Here is a 24,446-nt window from a genome sequence, read left to right as displayed (position 1 = left end):
TCGAGAGGTAGGGTAAGCTCACGACCTAGCATGAGGAAGGCAGGCGAGACTCCAGTTGTGCTATGCTGGGATGATCTGTAGTGCAAGAGGGTATTAAGCTGAGCCTGATCAAAAGAACACCCTTGTGTCTGGTGTGCCCTAAGGCCATTTTTTAGTGTTTGGTTGAAACGTTCCACCCTTCCATTAGACTGTGGATGGTAATATGCAGTGCGAACATGTTTAATGCCTTTTGATTCCAGAAATGAGGTAAATTGATTACTGGTGAACTGAGGCCCATTTTCCGTAGAAATGGTCTTAGGGAGACCCCAGCGAGAAAACAGTGATTCCAGAATGTTAATGACGACACAGGATGTGACTGTGCCAGTTGCAGTAACCTCTGGCCATTTTGAGTGTAAGTCATACACAACAACCAAATACCGCTGATGGTGAGGGACACCATGGATTTCTCCCGAGATGTCCATCTGTATATGTTCCCAGGGTAGGGTGGGCCAGGCAATAGGCTGCAATGGGGGAGGGGCCTGGAGACCTGTCTTGCAACTTACCAGACAGGCCACACAATCTTTAACCAGAGTCTCAATGTCCCTGTCTATGCCAGGCCACCACACCAAGTCACGACATCTCTGTTTTAGTTTCACTATACCTAAGTGGCCCTCATGTGCCATTGACAACACACGTGCACGAAGCGCATTTGGAACCACAGTACGAAACCCTCGTGCCACACAAGAACCATTCCAGCAGGAGAGTTCTTCTTTCACTCTGGCAAAGGGTAACAGATCCTCAGGTGCCATGCTAGGCCAACCATTCCTGATAAAGTGGCATACCTGGGATAGTACTGGGTCATGTGCAGAGGCCTCCTTGAGTTCTTGGAGATATAGTAGTCTGAAGAGGCATGTGCATCATTTGGACAATCTCATGTTCCATTTGGTCAGAGTCAGGAGGCTGGGCTGAAGATGTAACTGAGCGAGACAGGAGGTCTGCAAGAACATTTTCACGCCCTGGAGTGAACTGGAGAGTAAAGTGGTACTGGTGAAGACGGTCAGACCAACGATGTAACCTCAATGGGCGGTGTCCAGTGCCAGATGCCGACAGCAGGGTAGTGAGAGCTTGATGGTCTGTTCTTAGTGTGAAATGTCGGCCATACAGGTAAAGGTGCCATCTCTCACATGCCCAGACACATGCCAGTGCCTCACGTTCACCCACCGAGTATTTCCGTTCTGTTTCAGTGAGGGCACGAGAGGCAAAAGCTATGGGCTTCTCCACTTTATCCTGACTTTGTGATAGCACGGCCCCCACTGCTATAGCAGATGCATCACAGGTGACAAACGTGGGGCTAGAGATGTCAAAGTGGGCTAGAATTGGAGGGGAAGTAAGCTGTGATTTCAGGAGGTGAACAGCCTTGGCACAATCAGGAGACCACACCCATGGCTCATCCTTCCGCAGAAGCTGGCGCAATGGTGCTGTAGTAACAGAATACTGGGGCAAAAACTTCAAATAGTAACTGGCCATGCCCAGAAAGGAAGCCACCTCAGCTGCAGATGTAGGCTCCGGAATGGCGTGGATTGCATCAACATTTGATTGGAGTGGAGATATGCCAGCAGCTGATACTTGAAATCCAACAAATTCTATCTTTGGCACTGCAAAGACACACTTCTCCGCATTCAATGTGAGTTTGTGTTTAGACAGAGCTGAAAAGACCATGTGAAGACGTTTGTCATGAACAGCAGTGTTGGACCCATGTACAACAATGTCATCTAAGTATATGACCACTCCAGGGATGCCAGCAAACACTGAGGACATGACTTTTTGAAAGCTGCTTGGTGCTGAACATAACCCAAATGGTACTCTTGTATAACGAAACATGCCATCATGTGTCACAAAAGCTGTGAGGTCTCTACTGCTGGGGTGGAGGGGCACTTGCCAATAGCCTTGCCTAAGATCCAATTTAGAAAATAAGATAGAACCATATAACTGTGCTGTGAGTTCTTCTGAAGTGGGAAGTGGATATTTGTCTGGAATTATTGCTTTATTTACTGCACGAAGATCGACGCAGATGCGCAAGCCACCAGACTTCTTCTTAGCTACTACTATGTTGGAGACCCATGGGGAGGCGTTGACTGGTTCAATGATGCCAGCTGCTAGTAGCTGCCGCAGCTCAGTGGACACCCCATTTTGAAAGGCCAGCGGGATACGTCGTAAAGGCTGTATAACTGGTGTGACAGTGGGGTTGAGTAAAGGCTTGTGAGTGTAGGCAGTGACGCATCCCAAACCTGTAAAGAGTCCAGGCCATTTTTGTTGTTGTAGTGAGGTTACCTGTAAGATTTGCATGCCACTTTTATCTAAGACAGAAAATCCCAGGGCAAGAAACAGATCTAGCCCCATCAGATTTGCCCCTTTTTTTGTAACATGAAAACAAACATTAGGCAGAATATCTTTGCCATACTGAACAGTGAGGTAGATGGAACCCATCAGGGAGATCGGAGAGTCCCCATAACCATTGGCAGTAGTGGTAGGTGAAGGCAAGGCCATAGAACTGAAAAACTGTTTATATGTGTGTATATTTAAGAGGGACATTGTAGCACCAGTGTCCAACAAGAGGGAAATGTTTACACCATTTAAACTAACTGTGCATGACTTGAAAGCTGCTGGTCCTGAAATCACATTGTGAATTATAGTTGCAGTCTGTCCGTGCGCACTGATTGGAGAAGAACGACATACCTTAGCAAAGTGGTTCTGTTTACCACAGCTACGACAGGTCTGACCGCGTGCTGGGCAGCTTTGAGCTCTGGTCGCGTGTGATCGTGATCCACAGTTTCCACAGTGCTGCTGAAATTGTCCTGAACGCCTGCGCTGCACAAACTGCACTGTCTGTTCTCGGTCTGTTGCGTTGACTTCGGATGCTGCGGAATCGTCCGTCTGCGAGTGCTGCGTGTAACTGTCTGATGGGGAGGCAGAAGCAAAGCGTTTCGAAAGCTCCGCCGCACAAACAGCTGCAGATTCCACGCTGAATGCTATTGCGACTGCATTTGGTAATGTCAAATCATCCCTTTCAAGCAAAAGTCTTTCGCGAACTTTATCATTGCTGGTGCATTCGATTAGCTGGTCGCGGATCATTTCCTCTTGTAATGCCCCGAACTTGCATGAGCTAGCTAGTCCTCTTAAGTTTGCGACATACTGATGCATAGTCTCCCCAGGAAGCTGACGGCGCTGTCTGAAAATAAATCTCCGTAGTAGAGCACTTTGTGGGGCAGAGAAGTGGGCATTCAAAAGTGTAACTGCAGTATCGTATGTGTCAGCTAGTCCCAAAGTCCCAAGCACTAGCTGCTCTTCCGCTCCCAAGCAATGAACGAGTAGCGCCCTTTTGCGAGCGGCCGAAACATCCTCAAGCCCCAAGGCAGTGAGATAGACTTCAAAGGATTGTAGCCAACGAGTCCACGGAATCGGAGGCTCACCGGGTAAAAGCAGGAAGGGAGGCGGTGGTGAAAGGGAAAACTCAGCCATTCTCGTCGCCAAATTTTATGTCTAGGAAAGAGAGACGCTGACAGCTAGTAAGTGCAACAACTTCAAAACCTTTTTATTGGTTGCTCTCCTTCCTTTTTTTACCCAGACCAAAGTAATCAAGCTCATCTCACCAAACAACAGACCTACCGCACATGGCTGCATAATCGAACCCTGCAATTAATATCACAGTGCAGATATATAACAATGTCTACTATCTTTGCCAGGACTTCTGGGGTGGTTATCTATATGGATGACAGTGTTGTGCATGGTCCAACCCCAGCTGCCCATGATGAATTCCTACGCAGAGTCTATTCATCATTGTCTACTCATCACCTCACATCAAATGATGATAAAAGGGTTTTATCAGTTCCTTCCATTAAGTTTGTGGGATTTTGTCTGACTGCCAATGATGGCCTCTTTGCACTCCAATCTCATGTGGAAGCAGTCCAGCACATCTCCAAGCCCACAAATGTAGCACAGACGCCCTCACTTCTGGAAAAGACCACATACTATCTTGAATTTCTGCTGCAGTACTCCACCTTCACAGCCCCACTACATCAACTGCTGAAGAAGGATGTACCTTGGTCCTGGACTCCCACCTGCTCAGAAGTTGCCCATCTCGAAGGTACAGCTCACATCTCCTCCTAACTCACTTTTTGTCTTCTGTAAAGTTTCCAGCATAGTTCTAGGAGCAGCGCTGTTCCAGTTACAGAATGGTGGAGAATGACCCATTGGCTTCACCTCCTGGGCTCTAAGTCCAGCTGAACAAAAATACTCTGTGGACAAACATAAAGCTCTAGCTTGTGTCTGGGCCTGTGAACAGTGTTGTGCTTTTTTTTTATCTTAATGGGCATTCATTTACATTACACACTACTGGGCACTGCAGCAGTATAATTTTACATTAGAGTCTATCATATAATGTCGTGACTGACCAAGTGAATTTAATGGGTTTAAGTTTAATTGAAAATGAAACTATTCCACTTTATACATGCAAACCGAAACAATAATATTAATTATACAGGGTGGGCCATTTATATGGATACACCTTAATAAAATGAGAATGGTTGATGATATTAACTTCCTGTTTGTGGCACATTAGTATATGTGAGGGGGAAAACTTTTCAAGATGGGTGGTGACCATGGTGGCCATTTTGAAGTCGGCCATCTTGGATCCAACTTTTGTTTTTTGAATAGGAAGAGGGTCATGTGACACATCAAACTTATTGGGAATTTCACAAGAAAAACAATGGTGTGCTTGGTTTTAATGTAACTTTATTCTTTCATGAGTTATTTACAAGTTGGTGGTGGTGCACCATCTTGCTGGAAAAACTCAGGGAATGTGCCAGCTTCAGTGCCTAAAGAGGGAAACACATCATCATGTAGCAATTTCGCATATACAGTGGCCTTGAGGTTTCTTTATTCTTTCATCAGTTATTTACAAGTTTCTCTTTGTGTACAGCCATTGACATGTCGCAGAGGTTAACAAGTGAGGAGCGGATAGAAATTGTGTTGATGTCTGGTGAACGCAGTAACCAGGTCATTGCAGCAGATTTCAATGCAAGACACCCTACGAGACCACCCATCTCCCATGCTACAGTTAGCAAACTGCTTGCTAAGTTTCGTGAAACTGGTTCAGTGTTGGATTTGCCAAAATGTGGACGCATGAAAACTGTCACTAATGAAGAAACATCAGTGGCTGTCCTAGCTTTATTCAGCAAGAGCCCACAGCGTAGCACTCGCCGCATGTCACTGGAGAGTGGCATTAGTCAAACATCCCTTCGGCGGATATTAGCTACTCACAAATGGCACCCTTACAAACTCCAGCTACTGCAGCATCTCAACGAGGATGACCCAGATAGGCGCACTGAATTTGCAGAATGGGGAAAACAAAAATTGGAACAGGACCCTCAGTTTACGCAGAAGATTTTGTTCAGTGATGAGGCAAACTTTTATGTGAATGGTGAAGTTAACAAACAAAACCCCGCTATTGGTCTGACAATAACCCACATTGGATAGATCCCTCCAAGACTGTTGGAACAAAAAAATTGATGGTATGGTGTGGTATATGGGGTACAAAGATAGTGGGGCCATTCTTCATCAATGGAAACCTCAAGGCCACTGGATATGCGAAATTGCTACATGATGATGTGTTTCCCTCTTTATGCACTGAAACTGGCACGTTCCCCGAGTTTTTCCAGCAAGATGGTGCACCACCACATTATGGGTGTCCGGTCCGAGTATTCCTAGATGAACAGTTTCCTGGAAAGTGGATTGGTCGTCGTGGGCCAGTTGAATTGCCCCCATGGTCTCCCGATCTGACCCCCTTAGGCTTTTATCTTTGGGGTCATCTGAAGGCAATTGTCTATGCTGTGAAGATACTAGATGTGCAGCACCTGAAACTACGGATACTGGATGCCTGTGCTGGCATTTCTCCTGCGGTGTCGCTATCAGTGTGTGAAGAGTGGGAGAAGAGGGTTGCATTGACAATCCAACACAATGGGCAGCACATTGAACACATTTTATAAGTGGTCAGAAACTTGTAAATAACTCATGAAAGAATAAAGTTACGTTAAAACCAAGCACACCATTGTTTTTCTTGTGAAATTCCCACTAGGTTTGATGTGTCACATGACCCTCTTCCTATTGAAAAAACAAAAGTTGGATCCAAAATGGCCGACTTCAAAATGGCCACCATGGTCACCACCCATCTTGAAAAGTTTTCCCCCTTAAATATACTAATGTGCCACAAACAGGAAGTTAATATCACCAACCATTCCCAATTTATTAAGGTGTATCCATATAAATGGCCCACCCTGTACTTTGGTTAACAACAACAACATTTATTTATATAGCACATTTTCATACAAAAAATATATCTCAAAGTGCTTTACAAAATGAAGAATAGAAAAATAGAAGACACAATAAAAAATAAACATAAGTCAACATTAATTAACATAGAATAAGTAAGGTCTGATGGCCAGGGCGGACAGAAAAAACAAACAAAACAAAAAAAAAACTCCAGAGGTTGGAGAAAAAAATAAAAAATCTGTAGGGATTCCAGACCACGAGACCGCCCAATCCCCTCTGGGCAATCTACCTAACATAAATCAAACAGTCCTCTTTGTATTTAGGGTTTTCATAGAAGGACTTGATGATGATGGTCACGTAGACTCCTGGCTTTCAGTCCATCAATGTTGTAGCATTAAGTAGGTGGTGGTGGCGTTAAATGACATTTAAGTAAGAAAAACACTCATGAGACAGTAACAGCAGAGGATGTCATGCTGAAATAATTTTATTAGATTATGAAACAATGCAGAAATTATTGCATATACAATAAAAAGCAGAATATAATGATGGACAAAATAAATGATTGTATTAAACTTGAAGAAGAGTTTTGGTCATCTAAATATATTTTTTATAATAATACCACTTGCAAACATGTAGAATGAAGGATCTTGAGGTAAAGTGGGAACCAACCCTGGAGACGGTGTCAGTCCATCACAAGGCACACTCAAGCAAATATCCATAACTGGACCAGCTCAGAGCTGACGATGAACCTAAACAACACACTTTTGGGATGGGGAGGAAAAAGTTAACCACAGACACAGAGTGAATGTGCAGAGATCACCCAGAGTGATGCTGTTAGGCAGTAGAGATAAATACTGAAGCAAAATACACTTTAGTCCAAATTAGATTTACAGCATAGGACCAGTAACTGCTTGTGAATTTAAAGTGACTGAACTCACTCGTAGGTTGGGATGAGGTCATTCACCCAAAATTAAGATTAATTTGTGTTATAATTTATTTTTCATTCTTATAAAATTTTCAATCATTCCCCACTATTTCTTCAGTGCTTCAATGACATTCTCCTTTGTAATGGTTTTCCAATGATCAGGGATGTCAGTTAAGCACCCGTTGTATTTCTTCTCCAAGTCTTCTTTAAAGTGACATACAAACCACTTCCAGAATGGCTGCAATGACTTATCTGGTGTGATGGACCAACAGGCGTACTCGGGACCTGCCTGCCGATAATCTCTGTAAGGAATTTTGTTGTCTTCTGAAAGCACTAGAAGACAGTCACTGGCGACAAGACTTGAGCAAATATCAGTCACAAGTCGGTCAGTTTTGTACCATTTTATACCACGAATTGTCTGGGGCCGATGGAACTGAGCACAGTGATCGTCACCTTCATGGGTTGGCATTGTGTTTATACACATGGCAGAACACAAAGGACACGTTTTACAACAACCACAACACTGTTTGAACAATTCCTCATGAGGCTGAGACCTAAACAGCTTTCTATCAAGAGGGGTCTTGCCACTAAACTCTTCCTTAAATTCTAAATATGTACTATTTAGTAAGTCATTGATGCTTTCTTTAAAGAAATTCATGTTCTGAATATCCTGACCTTCGAAGCCTCGTACATTATTAATAGAGAAAACTATTTCATTTTTAAGTTCTTTGCAAAACCTTTCTATCCAAGCAGTTGCTTTTGTACGAGTATTTCCAAAATAAGCAGCTGATTTAGAAATGGCCAAAGAAACGCTACTCTTGATGTTTTCAAGTTTTTCTGTGCATATACGAAAAAGTCTAGGATTTCGGCTTGAAAAATAGGCCTCTTCTCGTTCTTTAATAAACGCCTCATAATATGCCTTTGGGTTATCAATGTACTGCTCACATCTTCTAAAATCTAGATTTTCTAAAAGAGACAGTAAGATGTGATTCTCAAGCTTGGATTTATTTCCATTTAACGCTTGATCACCACATCGTATTTCTGTAGCTAGTAGTGCAGAACTTTTATTGTAGACTTCCTGACGGATGGCTTTTTTTAGTTCTCGAGTGACGCAGTCTGCTAGCACAGTAGCTGCGCTCGCCCCGCTGCAGTATATCTGAAAACGCCCAAAGTAGTCTTCTTTTTTATTTTCTAGATATTCCAGAGGATTGTTAACCTTCTGAAATACACGGTTCATCTTTTGAAATCGCCGTATGACATCACCTCTTAAATGCAACGCTATGTCAATTGCGTATTCCTTTTTAATTTTAAACCTATTTTGGTTACACTTACATTTGTTTACTGCTTTTACAATTGTGTTGACGATTTCATACATAAAGCTTTTATTGTAATCGACTCTGGCTGCCTCCTTTTCTTTAATGTAGTCATTAATGTCCTGTATTATGCTGCTGGTGAGGTTTCTAATACAGAGCTGATCCTGCTGGACTATGGAATACTCCCACATCTTTAATCTTTTCTCCATTTGTAGATATAAGGAAAAATCATCAACGTAAAGGATTCTGATGTAAGACTTGCTCTGTTTGCAGGAGTCAATTAGTTTCCTTTCAAACGTTTCCAACAAAACCGCATCAGCATGGGCCTTTATGTTGGGTGGCTGAACATCGGGCATCTCTGATTTCACTCGAGTCACCCACAGAGTCCACATCTTCTGAAAGGCATTTTCTAGTTCTTGTAATGTCAAATTTTTACCTTTAAGGTCTTGTGCCAAAACCTGGCTGCTCTTCATCAGCTCCGACTCGTACTTTCCTTTCTGCTCTTCTACTTTTTTCAGACCCTGCTTCATTTTAATGAAATCAGTTAATTTCCTTTCAGTCCCTTTGACAAGCTCTGATTGGAGATCCTTCAAACCAAGTTCAGGTTTTGCTTTCCACTGAATTTTTAATTCTTTATCTTTTTCTTTAGCGAAGTAATCATTCACCTCCTTTGTAATTGCTTCATATATCACCTGAATTTTTTCATCCAATTTGAAATCTCCCATATCTTGAACTGTTTCATTTTCAATGCTGTTGCGAAGCTCGTTCTCAATCTCAAGCATGTGGCTCCTCAGCCGCCAGCTCCAGTCTGCATACTTCTCCTCCACCTTCCTATACGCCGCAATCTCCAATGTATTCTTGAAACTGAAGACAAAGTCCTCATCCAGAAGAGCAGACCAGAGGTCCTCCATGCGGGTTTTAAATTCTGAAATCTTTATAATCCCCTCTTGCATTTCTTCAGAAAATAGAGATTGCTTCAATTTCTGAATATTTTCACTGTATCTTGGGTTTGGCGGGGCCATTGGAGGGTTTCCTTCCCAAAGGTGACTGAAATAGTGGACGTGCCTGTTGATGTCAAACTTGATGACCTCTGTAAATCGTGAGATATCACACATCTCCTGTTTTGCTGCAGTTTGCGTCATGAAATCGAGCCTCTCCAGTAGCCGCCTCCTTCCTTCCACATTCTTTTCTCCTGCTGTTATTTCTCCAACATTCTGATGAATAAAAATACAGCTTGGAGACAGTTTAACTTTTTTCATCCTCATAAAGGCCTGCACTGATATTTCAAGAATATCCTGCATGTCAGAAGGGTTCTCCCCAAATATATTGATCAGAGTCAGCTGGCCAATGCCAATTACGAATGTTGCAAGCTCATTGTCATGTTTCAGAGTAGCTTTGTCTCCGAGCTCTAAAGCTTTAAGTCCTTCAGTGTCGACCACCAGCACATAGTCAAAGTTGAGTTCATTATTTTCATGCTTGACTTTAAGTAGCTGCATGAAGGCTCCTCTGGTGCAACGACCAGCACTCACAGCAAACTGAAGACCAAACATTGCATTCAGCAAAGTTGACTTCCCAGTGCTCTGAATTCCTAAAACAGAAAGAACAAAAACTCTTTTGTCTCCCAGCTTAGCAATAACCTGTTCAAGGACTGAACTCACCCAGGTAATAGAAACATGAGAAGCGTCTCCATCCATCAGTTCAATGGAATGCCCAGAAATCATGAGGTCAGCAGCAAGTTGTGGTAGACACAGAAACATTTCATTTTTCATATGTTGGGATGCCAACGTCTCATAGATCTGACCAACTTCTCGAAGGAGATGTTCCAAACCCAAAGTGGAAGCCGCAAGTCTACCTGAAGATACCTCAATTTCTTTTTTGATGACTTGTGTATTTTGCCTCTTTCGCTTTTGCTCTTCCATTTTTGCACATAATTCTGAATGCTTTTCCTCCAGTGTTTGAAGTTTTCTTGATGTTAAATCATTAAGAATTTGTCCTAACCATGCCAGGAAGAACTTTTGTCTTATTGTGGATTGAGTGTTGAGATTGTTAATAAATTCCCTCATTACATTATTTAGTGGAAAAGCTCTCTTATACTGTTCTTTTCGAAGATGATTTTTTTCCATTTCAATGTCACCTCTTTGTTGCTCAATGGTTCGATTTTCATTTGCCCGTAGGTGATTGGTTTCTTTATTTTTTTTACACCAGTTGTGCCATAAATTCCCTTGAAGTGGAATGAACTTTTCTTTAGCATCTGACAGTGACATCTCTCTTAATGGCTTCACTGCAGTTTCTGCCATCTTTTTAGCGGCAGTGCAATCTTTGTCATCTTCATCTACTAAAAAATTAAATCTTCTACCAACATCAGCACCCTGTTCAATGCTGAATTTCACATTGGATTTTGTCAGAAGGCCCTGAATGCACTCTGCTAGTTCTTAAATAAGTTCAGACTGATTTCGATTCCTCAGAGCTAATTTCACTTTGGTCTTGTGATTTCCTTTTGCAAGGTTTGTTTTATCTGCATACAAGCAGATTAGAGGATTTGGAGATTGCACAAGCTGTGTTAATATTTCTTTACCTATTGAATCCAGATAATCTTCCATCAGAACAACAACATTGATGCTTGAAGTTTCTAAAAGAAACTGGACTTGCTTGTCATGTTTTCGTGCATCCCCTCGGAGATTTGTAAATGCAATACACTCATTAAACTGGTCATCCTTATTTCCAGCTGGACAGTACCATGAGATCTCTACAACCCCATCCATTAGCAGACTCTCATTACTGCTTCCTTTGCAATCCCTGTGATAAAAAGTGTCATGCTTTTGATGGTTTAATAAACCATTCATGATCTGGGACTTTGATGAAGTGCAACGGCCAAACCGCATGAATGTCACCATAGGCACTGGTGTGCTACAGATGTTAGCAGTGAAGCTCTTCAGGGGAGCACTTTGGTTGCTGAGTGTATCTGCACATTTCCAACTCCTTTTCAGTGGTCTAAAGGACCATATTGGCAATTCAATCTTTGTAGTGGACGGATTGGGCACTAACAATGGAAGAGCAAACTGGCAAATCGAGAGCTTGGATGTGATGTACTGCCAGAGAAACATGTCAGAGCAGTGATAGACAGCCATCTGGACATCCATGAAGTGAAGGCTTGCTGGTTTGACACTGCAATCGGTATTATCGTTAAAAATGTCAGTGGCACCCAAAAAGTCTTCCAGACTGATTGCATTAGTTGTCTGAACATTACTTTCAGAAGATTCAGTTTCTGCATTTGTTGTTTTAAATACAATTTGTCTTGCTTTGTAATCAATCATGAGAAGTTTCTGGAGAAAGCAAAAAGGAATGTCATGGTCCGAGGATGGTTGAGACTCGTACAGAGAGAATTTGTCAATCAACAAAACATCAGACATTGTCAGCTTCTTTGGAAAAAAAGGCTTCAGCTGCAGCCGTTCAATCACATTACAGCACGGCGAGTCTGTGAGTGGAGGCATCACTGGTTCAGATTCATTTCTTTCACTCTTTGAACGTGGTCTCCTCTTCAAAACAGTCCCTAATTTTGTCTTGACGTACTCTGCACTTTCGTCTTTAGTATTTTTCTGGTAGGTTCCATTCATTATGGAGTGAAGCTGGTCCTCTAATTTGTTCCAGACAATAAGCCCCTCACTGAATTCTTGTAGAAGGTTTCCAATATCCTCAAGCAAGACATCCTTTAAATTTGACTCCAGGAACGACAGACGTTTCTTCTTCACTTCAGGAGTCACTCTTGTTAATCTATTTGTTACTGTGATGCCAGTGATGATCACAAAGGCCTGTGATTTTAAGATGCTTTCCCTTCTTAAAGATGAATACTTTTCCATTGCTTTGTTAAGCTCATCATGAAAGAAGATGATTTCTGGATAATCAAGAACTGACTGAAATGTGTTAGCTGTGTCCGAATATCCCACAACTGTCACAATGGACAGTAGCAATGATAACTCCTCCATTTGCTTCATCTCCCTAAAATGTTTACATAACATAAAAACTGAAAATGCTATTTCACTGGTCAGTTTTACCTTCACTTCCTGCAAGTCTTTCAGAGGAGAAGTATTTTGAATTTCCATTTTTGCTAGCTGTAAAATATTGCAAAGTTGAGACACATTTTTCACAGACTCTTCCTTCTTTATTTCCCGTCTTGATTCATTCAGCCAGGTCATAATGAAAACTCTTTCCAGAAAGCTCTCTGATTCCTCAATATCTGGAAGGAGAAGCAAGCGCATCTGTGATTTTATGTATGCGCTGTTTTTATTTGGTGATGTCTTATGTGTTGACACAATAGAATATAAAAAACCCTGCAGTGAAGGGTCTGAAAGACATTCATTGATCCACACCTTACAGCTCTTTGTTTTGTCAATCAGGTTAATTTTCAGTTCTGATAGCTGTATCAAGTGCTGCTCAGGGTCAGAGGCATTCCATGACTTAATGGTACTCAAGACCTCTTGAACTTCTTTGAAGATGATGCCCAGCTCTGCACCAGTTAAATCACTTGTCTTTAATCCAGATAAAGTTTCATATCCTTTAGCAAGACAATCTGCAACTGTTTGTACATTTCTAAATTCTGTACTATGACTAGACAAGATTATTTCCCACACTGGCACCAAATGCTGTCCTCTGTCAATGACAGACCAAGTCTTGCTGCTGGATGTCAGTCCAGTTTTCCATTGTAAAAGCTGATCAGCTGCTTCTGGGCCACCAGTTTTTGACACTGTAAGTTGAATTTTACTTTTCAGAATGTCCTTTGTCTTTCCAGTAACTGATTCTTCTGAAGATGACATCTCTATGCCACCTCCTGCTGAAACATTTAAGCCAAATCCACTGTAACTGGCACCAATGTAAGAATTTAATGACTCTGATACAATCCTTCTCACCTCTTCAGTTTCTTGAGAGTGAAATCCTTCACAGGAGGCCTTCCACCAGTATATACCTCCAAAATGAAGAGGGCCTTGGTTTGCATGACTTCCAAATCTGTCAAAAAATGTTTGCATCTCTTTCAATTGAAGCTCTTTGTCATTGGTATTCATTACAAGCATTTCAATCTTTTTGAGCTCATCAAGTGCTGCTTTTGTTAGAGTCAGATCTGATTTGTTAATAAAGTATGAGGCGAGTGGAATGTAATTATATTTTGTGGTGCAGATGTAGCTCTTCTCTGTCAATGAATTACTTGCCCCTGTAAATTCTGAAGATGTTTTTTGCTGTAGCTGCACATCTAAGCTGAAACCCCATCTACCACCTTTAACTTCAGCAGCAATACTTCTTCCCATTTTTTCCATCACCTTTCCAAAAGTGGCTTCTGATTCATGGGATGAAACCTCAACTTGTTCAAAGATCTGAGTATCTTGTGGTCCAGCAAGAGAGAAGGACTGATGGAGATCTATCAATTGCTCCCTCTTATTCATAAGGTCCTCAAGTTTGTTTGTCTTGTAAATTCCCTCTAAGGCAAGACCGCCTGATGCATTCTTAAAAATCTCTCTATCTGACAGGTTCTCACTCTTTTGAAGTGAGGACTCCATACAGTCCAGATGTTTCTGCATATTTTCTATCACAGCTTTCAATGGGACAGTTGAGGTTGACCAATACTCAGGGGGTATTTCAAGTTCTCTCTGAAGTTTCTGCTTTATGGCTTCTACGTCATGGTCACTCCGTTCCTTGCCCTGCTCATACAACGCTCTAAGTTCTGTCAGCATACACCTGCTCTCCTCTTGTCTTTTTTTGGCCTTCTCTAATCGTTCCTTTTGTAATTTTTCAACTTCAGACTTGTCATCCTTTATATTAAATACACTTTTAAGTGCTCTTTTCTCCCAATCTGCTTTGCAGTATGGTAAGAGTTTTTCATAGTCTTCTCTTCCCACATATGGTAAGGCTTGGACAGAAATGATACCCAGCTTTACTTTCAATTTTGGAAGCCAATAGGCAGGGTCAAGTCCGACATCTTTAAAACGCTTCTGAAGCCCTTCTGCTTCCTGCTCTGGAATAGAGCTGTCTGACATCTTAAAAGAAACACAAAGGAAAATGTTTATTTATTATTGTTACTTACTGTTGTTTGTGTACGGAGCCCCATAGGTGTCAAGCCACAAAAAAAAACAACTTTCAAATGAATTAGTAACTCACTCAAACAGATTACTTATCATTTTTTTCTTCTTTCAGTAGCTATTTATATTTCCTGGTATTCAGTTTAATGAATCAGAACCATAAGAGTTTACCCAGCCAATAGTTTCCATCTATTCTACGCTGTTCAGTGCCATTATCGACTAGATTTTAAATCTTACCTTTTCTTCTATTAACGTTTCCACAACTGACTCCGGAATAACACATTCTCAGAGAAGATTCCATAAATCCATTGTCGTAATGTCTCGAGCATTTCAAACACATTTCAGGACTCCTCAAAATAACCGTTTTTACCGTGGTGGTCTTCAAACTAGTTCCTCACTGATTTTAACACACACCTTACAATTCACTTACAGTTCATTGAACTGTAGGCCAGAAAAACCATACGGGTCTCCGTAATAAGAACTGGACAGCAAGGGGGAAAATTATAATAATAATAGTAATCTGTTCAAATTAATTCATACAAAACAGGCTCCATACAAGTGATATAAGAGTGAAGGAAAAAAATTTAAATAATTGATTCAAATGCGTTACGTAATTTGTTTGAATGAGTTACTTGTTTGTTCAATAGTGTTACGTAATTTGTTGGAATACAAAATTTTTATATTTTACTGCTGAGCTTGGAAAGCAAAAAAGTGTCATTAATCACAGAACTCAGAATTTTATTTGACAGATAAAAAGCAAACACTGCATTAGTATTTAACAGATTACTCAATGGTTATTTATAAATCTTTGAGCTATAATATCACTAACCACAGTATGAGTACATCATATAAAGAGGATTTTGTAAATTCTCTGTGAGGATTTTCATACCCTGAGTTGACAAAAGTTTCTAAATCAGCTTCAACTTATTTGATTAATTTTTGTATGTTGCTCTTCATGAACTACAGCCTCCAAGTTCTTTAAGTTTACAGGTAAAATACAGATAAAAATGTGACTGGGTTTAAACACACAGTGGAAATAATCTTTATTTTTGAAGAATTTATTTTAAAGTAAGAGCCTTAATCCACTGTGCTACAGTAACTTTAATAATTTCAAACACTTCAATCATGTCATCTCATAATCTTCAATTGTTTAATGAAAATTTCCTTCTACTTCAATATGATGAGAGATTGAGGGAGTTGAACATTTACAGTTTAGGCAGAAATTGAGGGGTGAATTGATTGAGGTGTTTAAAATTATGAAGGGAATTATACTGCATTCCATTTAAAGTGGGAACTATTTCAGAGTTCCTAGTTGGAATTTGCAACTGGAGTGCCCCCTTAAGTCAGATTTCCAACTTTGAAACTAGTGGCTGGTCTGTCAAGCCCAAATTTGCCTAACTTCTGATCATGACGTCAATCTAAAATGCAACATACACGACAAACTTTAGTTAGAGCTGTAGGTTTAAATTGTTTACTACCACTTCTGTCGATTTGTGTCTCAATAAATCGGCACTGTCAAACTTCTACCTGCGGACATGTTGCTACAGTGATTGGATGTGCAAAATACAGCGCATTGTGTTTTTATCAACTGCTATTTATTCCAATGAAACAAGCACAAAAACAGTTTTCCTGGAGACATCCATCCTGATTTCCTGAATGTTTTACTAGAATGCCGTCAACTCATGTGTGATGCCATTCCCAGCCCCAACATCCGCATTAAATTTTAAAATAAATTCTGCAACAAGAACAGAGGGATACAGTTGGAAACTTGGTGAGGGTAGATTTCATACAAATGTTGGAAAGTATTTCTTAATGCAAAGAGCCAGCTATAGACACATGGAATAAATTACAAGTATTATGGTGGAGAGCAGGACTTTTGGGACATTTAAATCTAGATTTATTTTGGACAGTTGAGGTGAATAGGATGGATGAGCTTGTTGGGATAAAAGAACTACTCTCACAATTGTTTAAATGTTCTCAAGTAATTTCAAACTGAAGTTAAGCAAACATTTACAGCTCATACTGAAGAAGTTTAATAATAGACATCCACCACTGATAAAAAAGCAACCATGGTAGAATCCAAAAGCAAAGTGCTCAGTGATAAATTAGCTGTGTTGGAAGACAGATATAGAAAGAACAACATCAGAATCAAAGGTCTCCCTAAGAAACTTATAAACCCAAACCCAGTGAAATTCATAGATTAATTTTTTTCTAAAATAATTGGGGAGTACTTTAAATCAGACACTGAGATCTCAAACGCTTATCACATACGTGGTTTATATGATGCAAATCCGAGAAGCCCAATTGTCTGATTCGATAAACTACGGTTAAAGAAAACATCATGTTTCCTAGACAGAAATAGAAGATTATATCTGAAAATACCCACATTCATATTTTTCCAGACTTCTTCCCTTCAACAGCTGCCAAACAACCTGCACTCTACAGCATTACACAACATTTACACAGAGTTGGAATCATATACAGACTCTGGATTCCAACCAGATTGAAAGTGATTACTGATGGCCATTATCTAAAAAGTTCTCCTGAAGAAGCAGAAAAAGAGCTAAAAAGACTGATCCCAACATCATCTAAAATATGAACATGAGTCATATTGTGTCCGGGAAATACAAAGAATATTCTGCTTACAATTTGGTTCATCTCCAATGCAACAATTGTGGTAATTGTACATTTTATTTCCTTTTAAACAACTTTTTTTCCAGTTATTATATTGAAATTTATTCTACTTAATATGTAGATTTTGGTAACCATTAAGTAACTTTTTTTTTCCTAAGGGGACTGTTTAACATCATACCCAAGGTTTATTGTATTTCGAATCCATTATAATAAGATATCTCCATTTTAAACCAATTCTACGCTGCTGCTGGGGGTTTGTTCTGCTTTGGGCATGCTCTGTCTCTAGGTACATCAGAGGACTGGGACTTCATGAAGTGTGGTCTAACCTCATTTTGGAAGGCAAATTGGGGGAGGGCTTGGAAGGGAGAGGGGATCAAGTTACTTCTTATTTTTATTTATTTTTTTACCCCAAGAACTGTAAACACCAACATATTACGCTCCTTGGCCATAATACCTGCATGGCAATAATATGATACCAAGGTTAAAGCTATTGTATGAAACAATATACTACCTTTACTTAAGATTACAAAATGTCCTCAAAAGCAGTGTTTCCCTGACCAATCACTGAACTTTGTGAGCTGGAACATTAAAGGTCTCAATCATGAGAAAAAAGGTGTTTTCTCATCTAACACGCCTAAATGCTATATAGCATGTTTACAGAAAACTCACTTAATAAGTAAGGAGTAGTTTTAAATGCAAAGAGATTGGATTGGTCAAATCTTTCACTCCAGCTATACAAAGAAAACTAGAGGTGTGGGAATTTTAATACATAAAACAATCTCATTTGTAGTATTCGATCATGAAGGGCAATATGTTATGGTGATGGGTAATTTGTTTAAATCTAAAGTAACTTTGATAAATATATAGGCATCTAATGTGGATGACAGAGATTTCATCCAAAATGTATTTGCATCTGTTCCTACTATGAACACTCAAAACGTTATAATGGCTGGAGACTTTAACTGTGTTTTAAAATCCAGACCTGGATAGGTCTTCAATTACAGTAGCGATAACATCTAATACTGCAAAAATAATCACACAGTTTGTAATGGATCATCATTTATTAGACCCATGGAGATTTTTAAATCCAAACTCAACAGCATATTTCCTCTTCTAACCAGTACATCACAGTTACCAAAGAATTGCTTATTTCTTTATTGATAATAATTTATTGCCCACTATCATAACACGATTGTTATGTCCGATCATATCCATCATGGAGCTTAAAATCACTATGCCCTATACACTCGTATTGTAGCTGGCATCTTAATGCCCTGCCATTAGCTGATTAAAACTGTACAGAATTTATATCCAAGCAAATTGCTTATTTTTTAGAGACAAATGCATCCTCAGAGGTCTCTGCGGGAATACTTCAGAAATTCTGAAGGTTTATCTAAGAGGACAGATTATTTTGTAGCTTTCCCACAAAAATAATTTGGAAACCATGCAGGTGTGGCTGAGTTAGTTTGTTTTATTGTGAACATTCTCAAAACTTTTTTTTTTTATATATACTGAAATTCTTCTGTTTTATATATATTATAAATTTTGTTTATTTTTGAAAGTAATCATTGTATCTGTTGTATATAGTTCCTATTTGTCTGTTGTAGCGGGGGGGTCGCTTTAATTGATGCAACACCCACGGGACGCGCATGTAACGTACAGCAGACTCCTGGCAAAAAGCTGGATGACGCTTTTGCAGGTAAGGCGCTTCTCAACGCTATCCGTCTCTTGTATAAGTTGACAAGTTTTAAATAAGTGTTTTCTGTATGAAACTGAATGGAACCATCACGCCATGTGGTTGTCGATGTGCTTTAAGGTTCTGTTGTCCCTTTTGGTCGGCAGAAATGGGTTTTAAAAGTGTTTGGTTTAGCGGAGATTCAACCTCATTGGTATATTGTTTGGCTTGCTACAGGAGACCGAGAGCGCCTGACGTTACATGTGCTGACTGTGCCCTTTACTGCTTGTCTTGTAGAAAAAAGCTGGATGACGCTTTTGTAGAATAAACGGCAGAATTCGGGTATTGCTGTGTCTGTCTTCTTCCAAATCACCAGCAGCCATTCTAAAGCCGCTACACAGGCATCAGAGGTAATCAGCGAAATTACCAGAATAGATCAAGAATACGACAGGTCATCAAATGAGGCACTTTATAGGGAAAGATGCCGGTTTTGCCATCAGAATTTAACCTCTTGACAGTAAAAGAAATGGAAAAGCTCATTTTTCAAATCACAACATCATTATTATGAACACCGAGAGAAGGCTAATAAGATTTTAGTGCAACAAATCCACAAGCAGGACGATCGCAATTCAATAACAGAAATTACCAACACAGATGGAGATAAAAATCATTGCACATAAAAATTTAACCCACACATGTAGAAAATACTATATGTACTTATATTCTACTCATTTTAAAGAAACGAACACAATCTAATGATATTTTTGGTGCATTACAAATACCACAGCCAGTTATTCTTACTGTAGAGGAACTAGACAAACCTCTCGACAATCTCAAAATTAATGAATGGTATAAACACACTATATTGTGGGAAAGCAACAGGCCACTGACTATAACGTTTTCCGGTGATAAAAGAGTTTAGTGGATTTCTGAATTTTTTTTTTAATTTTATTTATTATTTTTTTTTGCGCTGTAGAGTAGGAATCAATAAAAACTATACAATACAACGCACTTTAGTGGCAACATACATTTCATTTATAAAGCAAAAAACGCTGACGTGAAGCCGAATACGCTTCCGTGGCCACCGCATGCGCCGTTTTTTTTTTTTTTTATATATATATATATATATATATATATATATATATATATATATATATACAGTATATTCCTTTGGCCGTTTCAAGTTAACATCACCCCGCTCGCAACTGTGAAAAACCTCGAAGATATCATCCTACCTCTGCCCTGTCTTCCTCCACTTTCCGTGCTCCTTAAGGTTTCGATCTTTTCATAGATGATCGGTTTCACCGTCAGTAACGACCACCGTTTCGCTTCACCTCCTCACGCACGCTCGCTCACACACCTAATAACTGTCTCGGTCCGCTGCAGCAGACACACGTGGGAGGGCGGGGCTCCGCTATTCTGGGCAAAATAACTTTACTGCAGGCTGCAGCTTTGACTTATTTGTGCGCGATGAACGCAGCTTTTAGAGATTTAACGGAATTAACGGATACGCTTTAAATAAGTTAAAATATAAATCTGATGGGTAACGTGTCTCCTTTGTCGCCAATAACAAAATCAGCATACTATACTACCACGAATAAACTGAGAATATTGTTCAAATTAAATAATGTGCATAATGTTGACGAAGAAAGAGAAATTGCACAAATTAATGCGACTGAATTCATAAGAAAAGATCGGCAACTATTCCTCGGTTGCTTTTAATGAAGTTTAACTAAGTTCGGACAGCATTCTGTATAAAGGTCGCATACTGTGCTCCTTCCACATCCCAATGTTTATGTGTTCGAAGTCATTTCCTTCAACAAAAATGTTGAATTACGTCCCTGTGCGCCTTCTACCACTTCATGAAATAAATATATAAATTTCCACAACCAAACACCCCAGAATGAGTATAAACAGGCGATGCAGTAACAATACTAAACATGCAGACCCGCATTCGGTTTATTACTTTGCTGCAGGACAGCAGTGTAGCAAAGTAAACGTTCAGTGGCTTTTACTATAAAAATGTTTAAGAAAAGGGAGGTGCACTCCGCAATGAGCCGTCTTGCTTCACTGTATTCCCATATTTAACTTTGCTAAAACTGAAAGAAAAAAAAGTACAGAGTCCGAAAAGTGCAGCGCCCTGATACTTTACATTAAGATTTTCAGTTAGTCAGTTATTCTCCAGCCCGCTATATCCTAGCACGGGGCCATGTGAAGACTTTCAGAAACAACAAACCTTTTTGTCTTTTTCTTATTTTTGCAGGTCGCAGTAAGTAACGATTCCAGGAGGATCTTCCGACTCTTCAGTCCTCTTATGGATCACAGAAGCAAAAGTCAGGTGAAATAAAACGAGGCGGACATCCACTTTCAGTTTCAAAACGGAGCTGGGCGTTGACGTCATTTACAGGACGTTTCTCATAATAATATTTATGATTCTATTGTTTTTTACTTAGTGAAGTAAGTTAGTTAAAATATATATAGCATATAAATAATTTGGTTTAGACAGTGGTAACAGAACAAGAACACGGGTGAAGTTTGAAGTTTGCATGTTATCCATTTTGTTTTTCGTCCCAGAGTCCAAAGATAGGAAGGTTAAATAGATGGACGGATGCAGGTTAGGAAAATTGGTCCCTATTGTGTGTGTGTGGGTGTGTGTGTTCGTGTGTGTGTGTGTGTGTGTGTTAACCCTGTGGTGGACTGGTGCCGTGTCAGGGATTGTTCCTGCCTTGTGTTTTATGCTTGCTGGGATAGGCTTCAGCTTCCCCATGACCCTGCTAGGGATAAATGGGTTAGGAAAATGGATGGATGGATTATTCCATTTTTACCATTTAAAAAAGGTAATGTGTCAGCTGTGTCAAGAAATTAGCACAAAAGACAAACATTTCACCTTGTTTTGAGAAGGTACAGCTGCTGTGGAACACATCCTTTATTGTTCCTGTTCCAAAGAAGGCAGGAATCTCTTCACATCATAACTACACACCACCGGGACATATGTCTCATATCATGAAGACCTATGAGCGGCTGGTTCTGGACTATGTGAGTCCATGTGGTAGACCACTTGCACCCCCTGTAGTGTGCCTATTGGACAAAGATTGGAGTGGAGGATGTACAGTAATTAATTATCCATCTGCTCCACAAGGCTTATTCTCACCTGAACAAAGCTGGCTGCGCTGTGAGGATTCAGTTTTCTGATTTCTACAGCACCTTCAATACCATCCCTGTTAAGGGGTAAACTCAGAGATATGCAGGTGAATGAACCTTTGGTGTCCTTGATAATGAACTCTGCAGACTGTGTGAGCAACACTGAAGCACCTCAAGGAACAGGCCTGTCTCCTTTTCTCTTCACTCTGAACACCTCAGACTAGAAATATAACACCAGGTCATGTCACATGCAGAAATTCTCAGATGATTCTTAACTTATGGGGTGTATTGATGAGGAGGGTTGGTGAAATAGAGTAGAGGAGTTAGGTGGAGACATCTGTTTCTTATTGCAAAGAGAACTGTCTGCATCTTAAAATCAGCAAAACCATTGAACTGGGAATTGACTTTTGCCACACCAAAGAGTCTCCATGCCCAGTGACTATTCAAAGGGATGATATAGAGGTGGTCCATTGTTACAAGTACTTGGGGGTCCACATCTGAGGCAGGCTGGACCAAACCTGTAACATAGAGGAAATATATAAGAAAGGGCAAAGCAGGCTCTTTTATATAAGGGAACTAAATTCGTTTAATGTGATTAGTAACCTCCTTCACATCTTCTACAACTCTGTGATGCCCAGTTTGATTTTCAATTCTGTGATGTGCTGGGTTGGTAACATCACTTCAAGAGAGGCCCACCAAATCAACAAGTTAAGCAAAATGGCAGACTGAGGTATGAAACACATTCTAGACACCCCGGAAGTATACAAGGAGAAGAGAATTAAAACAAAACTGAGTGCCATTATGAACAATTCTGCACATCCTCTCTCTGGCACACTGACACTGAGGATTTTCAGACAAGGAATCACTCAGCAGAAGTGTTAGATGAAATGCCATTGGGGCTCCTTTATACAAACAGTAATACACTTGTATAATGGCTCACTGGAACTGTAAAAGTCATGAGTTTTTCTTGTATATTTTTTTTTTGTTTAATTTTAATATATATATATATATATATATATATATATATATATATATATATATATATATATATATATATATATATATATATATATATATATATATATACTAGCCAGCCACATAGCAGTGAAACAGGACAGTGAGGAGGCCCCTACCTGGTTCCCCACTCCTGACATCACACTTTCACCTCCCCTTGGCTTGCAGCCTCTCTTTTAGAATAGCGTGAATATGTCACTCCTGCAAGTGAACTATGATTGTTAGCGAGATGAGAAAAGTCACAAAACCAACCATAATGTTCAAGCAAATTCTAGAAACAAACCCGATCTAAATCCATTAAGTAGTTCTCTCGTTCGCTAGCTCAGCGGATGTCAGGTTTGCTCCGAGGATGGCATGTGAGTGATGAGGGCTCCGCCCCCTCCACTCGGCCCACTGCATCTCTCTAGGATTCATGCAAAAAAAATGGTGCCTCAAGCAAACTATCAGCCTAATCAACTGGAATGTTCAAGCAAATTATAGAAAAAAAACAGATCTAAATCCATTAAGTAGTTCTCCTATGAAAAGTGGACAGACGTACAGACAGACAGACATTGAATTATATATATATAATTATTACATTATATATATACTGTATATATACTATATATATATATATATATATATATATACAGTGATGTGAAAAACTATTTGCCCCCTTTCCTGATTTCTTATTCTTTTGCATGTTTGTCACACAAAATGTTTCTGATCATCAAACACATTTAACCCCTTGTTGCCTGAATTTATTTTCAATTGTATAAAAAAATTAATTATTTGTGTTTTTGCTGTCAACTAGATGCTAAATTAAGTGGAGATTGTTAATTTGAATGTAGCACATATATTAGATATAAATTTAGGTATGATGCAAATTAGCGACATTAGGCATAATTGGGAATAATAGTAATTAAACAAATTTTCCACTCTCAGGTATGTAGATTATTTTATTGATGCTGTTATTGCTCAGTTCCTCCAGTCAACAATCCAAATTACAAAAATTTTCCAAAAAATCAGTAGAATGTCATGAAATTAACAAAAAGTCACATGAGGAGAAACAGTCTTACTCGTGGAATTCTCTAAAGCAGATGTTGTTCTTGTTGAGGCACAGGTGAACATTGCACTTTGAACATTTTATTACAATCTGGCCCTTACAATTTGGGCGTTTGCAGCATTGCCGTCCACTTTCAACCACTGGCCAGTGACCCACAGCATCTGAACGGACTTCCATTGTTGGAATAGCCTTAGCTGGACCTCGATGTTTCTTCTTTTCAAAATACCTTTCAACATCAGATGAAGGCCGCCCCCTCTTCTTCCTTGACATAGCCTTGCCTTGCATGCAGAGTGCCTGTGCAATTGATGTTCTAAAAGCAAGCAAATCC

At 39.8% G+C, this 24,446-nt stretch overlaps 2 protein-coding genes across 2 annotated transcripts; both read right to left on the bottom strand.

The window, feature by feature from the left end:
- Positions 1–6,767: 6,767 nt before the first annotated feature.
- Positions 6,768–12,826, bottom strand: LOC120536755 (interferon-induced very large GTPase 1-like). Its single transcript, XM_039765240.1, has one exon. It carries the CDS (start codon positions 12,798–12,800, stop codon positions 10,977–10,979), a length of 1,824 nt encoding a protein of 607 aa, XP_039621174.1. The 5' UTR covers positions 12,801–12,826; the 3' UTR covers positions 6,768–10,976.
- Positions 12,827–12,840: 14 nt separating this feature from the next.
- On the bottom strand, positions 12,841–20,709 carry LOC120536373 (interferon-induced very large GTPase 1-like). Its single transcript, XM_039764698.1, has 3 exons — positions 20,154–20,709; positions 12,917–14,567; positions 12,841–12,872 (listed from the first exon to the last, which is right to left on the bottom strand). Exons 2-3 carry the CDS (start codon positions 14,565–14,567, stop codon positions 12,841–12,843), a joined length of 1,683 nt encoding a protein of 560 aa, XP_039620632.1. The 5' UTR covers positions 20,154–20,709.
- Positions 20,710–24,446: the final 3,737 nt, after the last annotated feature.

This window comes from Polypterus senegalus, chromosome 10 (assembly GCF_016835505.1).
Source record: "Polypterus senegalus isolate Bchr_013 chromosome 10, ASM1683550v1, whole genome shotgun sequence".
NCBI lineage: Eukaryota > Metazoa > Chordata > Cladistia > Polypteriformes > Polypteridae > Polypterus > Polypterus senegalus.
This window is presented reverse-complemented; position numbering and strand designations above follow the sequence as displayed.

Coding starts and splice junctions, on each gene's coding strand:
- LOC120536373 (XM_039764698.1), bottom strand. CDS start 14,567: ATGTCAGACAGCTCTATTCCAGAGCAGGAAGCAGAAGGGCTTCAGAAG. Junction 12,873..12,916: donor GATTGACAAAACAAAGAGCT/GTAAGGTGTGGA, acceptor CCTTCACTGCAG/GGTTTTTTATATTCTATTGT.
- LOC120536755 (XM_039765240.1), bottom strand. CDS start 12,800: ATGCGCTTGCTTCTCCTTCCAGATATTGAGGAATCAGAGAGCTTTCTG.